At 34.2% G+C, this 5,000-nt stretch overlaps 1 protein-coding gene across 1 annotated transcript in view; it reads left to right on the top strand.

Annotated features, from left to right (window-relative positions):
- Window positions 1-3,664: 3,664 nt before the first annotated feature.
- LOC130806361 (thioredoxin-like 1-1, chloroplastic) overlaps window positions 3,665-5,000 on the top strand; it is a 3,533-nt gene continuing 2,197 nt past the window's right edge. Inside the window, exon 1 of the mRNA XM_057671440.1 lies at window positions 3,665-4,336. Coding sequence (XP_057527423.1) covers window positions 4,100-4,336 — 237 coding nt within the window. The 5' untranslated portion in view covers window positions 3,665-4,099. The remainder of the gene's footprint in view (window positions 4,337-5,000) is intronic.

The following is a 5,000-nucleotide window of genomic DNA, read 5'->3' as shown; positions in this document are numbered from 1 at the left end:
TAAGTTTCTTATGAATGAGTAAACTTTCGATCAATGAGTAACATTCTATAAGTGGATCTTTTCTCCACTTTATGGCATAGTGACACGGCCAAGGGCAATATCGGCCATCCGGTGCCCATGACAAAGTATGAGCTCATACCCACTCCAGCTGACCCTCTCGGGTCCTACCTTCGGGAAAAACTAACACATTGGGGTACTAAACTAGTGAAGAGCCCACCATATTGGGGTTTGCAAGGCCCGCATGGTAACACCTTGGTCAAGGGGCGGTATCGGCCATCCGGCGCCTAATGACTAAAATATGCTCATATCCCCCATACGGCGATCCCATTGGATCTCATCTAGGAGTCTATTAATCAACCGAACATAATCCAGTTGAGTCGCGCCAGCTAATCATAATCTAATACTTTATTAAATGGGAATAACTCCCGCTTTCGACTATTAATGAGTGCCCTGGGATATCAGAACGCCGAAACCCATTGAGCAACTCAAACAAAATATGAAATTCACCTATAATGGAGTCATTCTAACTCCAAGTAAGGCATAATCTAATTCTTAAATAAATAAAAGGGGTGGTCCCCGCCTTCTACTAACACTCTTATTCTCTGAACTAGTCTAGGCGCAAGGATTTCATAATCGATAGCTCTCCATATAAAGTGTACTCACTAGTATCTCATAGTTTCGATGCAATGTATATTATCACAATAAACAATAATGTCTTAAAGCAAATTGCATATAAGGGTTAGTTACTGCGTATACGTACCTGTAAGCGTTACTGCAAGACCAAACAGCCAAAAAAATCACCGAACTAAAGTTCTACCTTCCTCTTAAGAACTGGGAACCTATGCAAGTTGGCGTAGAACTAATAAGCCTATTTATCTCTACTTAAGAGCATCTAACTGCTAGAACAAACTATCATTCACCCATTCAAAGTAACTTCCACTTATTCTAATGCATACTAAACCAATTCACATTACTCCGTTTATACTTGTTTATATGTTATGACATCAACTCAACAATCACATAAGCTTTCGCATCCACTAAACCAACAATCAAGTAAGCTTTCACAATAATAAAGTGCATTTTATGGAGATTTCTTTAAACTAATGAGACTCGAAGTATAAGGCCTCATCACTATGAATTTCCCTAGGCGACTAGCACTTGTATAACAAAATCAATACCAACAATTTATAATGATATTGATGTTAGTGATAGCCTTGTGATATAGTTTACTACAATGTACAAGTTTACTCTTGATGACAAAATGGCATGAAAAGAAGCACTTCCCCAATTAATTTGAAACAAAAATGGCAACAATGGTTTCTTCCTACTTCAAAAATGATGGTATTCAACTTTAATAACCACGACCATACCACAATCGACCAACAATAATACTCAATCATAACAACAATATCCACCATAATCTTTATAATACAAGTGACAATTAACACCACTTTTTGTGGCTAATACTCTCAATTATAACAACTATTATCACCTATTCACAATCAAATCACATTTTCGAAGCTTCTACTAATCTATTAAATTATTAAATATCCTCAAACACGAACGAAGCGGTACAACTATTATCATTTTCATTCATACTTTAAACCCTATCTCATGATTATATTCAATTCATTAATCAAGTTCTTACCCATAAGAAGATTTAATAAAGTAGGATGAAAAATCACTACAAAACTCATAAACTTAATGAGATTCTAGTTAGAACAATGATAAAAAGAAATCAAGGAAGGAAGATGGCTTACAATGGGGGAACTAGTAAAGGGTAAGATTGTAGGTGGTTGTTGTGGTGGTGAAGGACCAAGGTGGGGAGTTGGTGGCACTAGGGGGCAGTCGGCTGCTGTGAGAGTAACACGCAGCCCTGCTCGCTGCTGGGAACAGGCCACGCAACCCAATGCTGCTCGTGATTGTTCGTGGGGGAGGAAGAGGCTGTCTTGCTGTGGTGGCTGCTGGTTGCTGTCTTGGAGGAGGGAAGAGAAACCAGTGTTGTTGTGGGGCCGTGCAGCAGGCTGGCCAGTTGCTGGTGGCGGCACAGCTGCTCACTGGCGGCGCAAGAGGAAAAGAGAAAAAGAAGGAGGGAAGGGAGTGACGGCTAGTTTGAGCAACAAGGGTTTCATGCCCTTTTATCATGGTTATTATTATTATTATGTTTATTTATTTATTTATTTAATCCAGATTTATTTTCTTATGAGACTCAACTAAGAGACTCACCTTTGTGTACTCACACATTTTAATAAAATAATAATTTTGATTCGAACTTCTTTATTTTAGAGATCGTAATTGTATTTTTAATATAATTACATGTTAATATTTAAATTCGTATATGAAAGGGATTTATTAAAACTACTTCTAAATTGATTCAATATAATTATAAAATCCCCAAAATTTATTAAAATATTAATTAATGAATTTCGGGGTGTTACAGTATCACCAAACGGTTCATCGCCGAGGATATGAACCAGAGTGGCCACTCCCTCTGAGCTACATGCCCTTTGGCGTGCCATTACATGTCCTGGAGCGTCATTTCTCTTTAAGTTTTATATAATTAATAAAATATTTAATGTTAACCTAATTTTTAATTGAAATTATTTTTTGTAGATGCAACACGTGCTGAGCATTCATGACTACATGCACTCACAGCGACATGTATGTCATGAACAGTCGAACGAAGTGGTCAGGAGGTGCGATAGTGTGATGGTAGGCCTTGGATATGAGTATTTGCTTCAACCATTGTTGCAGGACGATGTTCCTAGTACATCCACACAAGCAGATGCTCCAAAGACGTCAATTGATCATTAATCGCCATATACGCTCAGTGTACATCCAACGGATCCTGGATCCTCTCAGGGCGAGATTTTTATGTATCTCCTGTTCATCGCACTAACTTCAGGCTTCATCAACAATCAGATAGTGAGGGTACACCTTAGTTTATCCTAGTCTAGACGCTATTTATGAGGGCAATACACTCAATGCTGATTCTTAGACTCTGTATTTAACATTGTATAGATTTGTCTATATATGTGTATATGTAATGTTATTTGCATTTTATGTATTTGCATATGTAATGTTATGTAATTGGTTTATATTGGATGCTTGAATGAGAAGTTTGAGTAAAATTGGTATATTGATTTTATGTTAGTGCAGATACATATTTATAAGGTGTTATAGAGATAAAACAAAAAAAAATTAACAGGATAAAACGCTGCAACCAACAGCGTTTAACTAGTAGCCTGAATTAAAAACAAAAGAAAAGGAAAACTAATGAAAACTCCATAAGCAAAATCTCTGCCTGCTGTAGCAATTTCAACGAGCAGTCCATTTAGGCCCAAAAACACTAGTCTTAACAGCGTTTTCACTTAAAATGACTCAGACATTAATTATAGAAATAATTTTATCTGAAGCTTAATTTTTATTTATTTTTTTAATGAAAATTGCTATTTCTCTATTTTAAGCTCATTTTATCTTGAATTTATTAGTTGAATAGATCCACTTTAACCCGATGGCAACGTGTAGCAACTTGCAAGTAATGGATATCACGTGCATTGTCCATTCGCCACAAAATCCTAAAGGCAGAAATTTTATGATTTCATCCACTATTGAATTTTTTTTGGTTTTTTCTTCCTTTTTCATAAAATCAAATTTGGGTCACACAAAACAATAAAATTCTCTTATCCACCTTTTAAAATTTGAAAATATCTGTCATCCAAACAAAAAAGAAAAACCATAGATCACAAAACCTAAGACAGGTGTCCTTTGATTAAAACCATATGATTCTCATCCAATCACACAAACCAACAGTCACCTTCCCTGGCATTTCTAGAAGCTAAGTCATCACAACCCTTTTCAAAAATGGATTAAATAAGGATAGAAAGAAAGAAAGAAAGAAAGAAAGAAACGTAAACTTACAAATTTCTTTTCTTCAAAGCAATTTATTCTATTGATTTGAGACTTTTTCTTGTTTATTCCCAAATCTGACTTCTACCCTTTTCTTTTCTCTAAATCAGTTTGATACACTTTTCATCGATTGTCGAATAAACCCTAATATTCTCATCTAATTTGATCTGGGTTTTTACTGTTCATAACAATGGCTGAAATTGTTAGCAAATCCAGCGTTTTCTCTTCTACAACTTTTCATCATCATCATAATCATAGTAAACTTAGAAAAATTCGCATTAGATGTTCAGTTCCTGTAGGAAATCGAAGTAGATTAGTTGGGTTTTCCTCTTTGAACAGTAGTTTTGTTGATGGAAGAACTGCTGTTGATCAGACTGGTAATCTTTCGTCTCATAGAAGGAGGAGCCCTCAATCAGTTCAAGCTAAGGTTTGTAAATATCTTTCTCAATCTTTTTGTTTTGCAATATTTATATTTTGTTGCTTCAGTCATTAATTACTTAATTCAAATTTAATTGGATAAGATTTTGTCTTTCTTTTCTCCTTTGTTATTTTATTTTCATCCTTGATAGAATATGAATCTGTTGTGAAGCTGGGTTTTACTTTGGCATCAATGATCTATCAAAATATGACTTTTATATTATGTATTCATTTAGAGTAGTTCTTTTTTGATATACCTCCTCTGTTTTTTTGAGATATTTCCACCTGGAATGTTTATGGAATATAAAAAAACTATATAATTTTTTAGATGGTGGTCTGGTGGATATACTATTTAATTAAATGATAAATTCAATGGAGAAAATTAAGAATTATAAGCATTAAAAAATATTCAAATAAAGTTATTAAAAAAAATATAACGACGGGTTATTAAAGAATGTTCACATAAAGTTGGTGGATATATCATACTTGTGATGATCACAATTAAAAAATATAAAAAAAATAAAGTTAGCGGAAAGAATATGGACTCCATAAATATTAATAAAACATTAAATTGAAGATGAAAAAAGGTTAATTATGTCTAAAATTTATAATATAAATAGAAAGATTGAACAACAAATTATTCGACTAAAAATGGCAAATGAGAATAAATTTTA

The sequence above is a fragment of the Amaranthus tricolor genome, chromosome 1 (genome assembly GCF_026212465.1).
Source record: "Amaranthus tricolor cultivar Red isolate AtriRed21 chromosome 1, ASM2621246v1, whole genome shotgun sequence".
Taxonomy (NCBI): Eukaryota; Viridiplantae; Streptophyta; class Magnoliopsida; order Caryophyllales; family Amaranthaceae; genus Amaranthus; species Amaranthus tricolor.
Note: the sequence above shows the minus strand (reverse complement) of the source record. Positions and strands in the feature narration are given on the sequence as shown.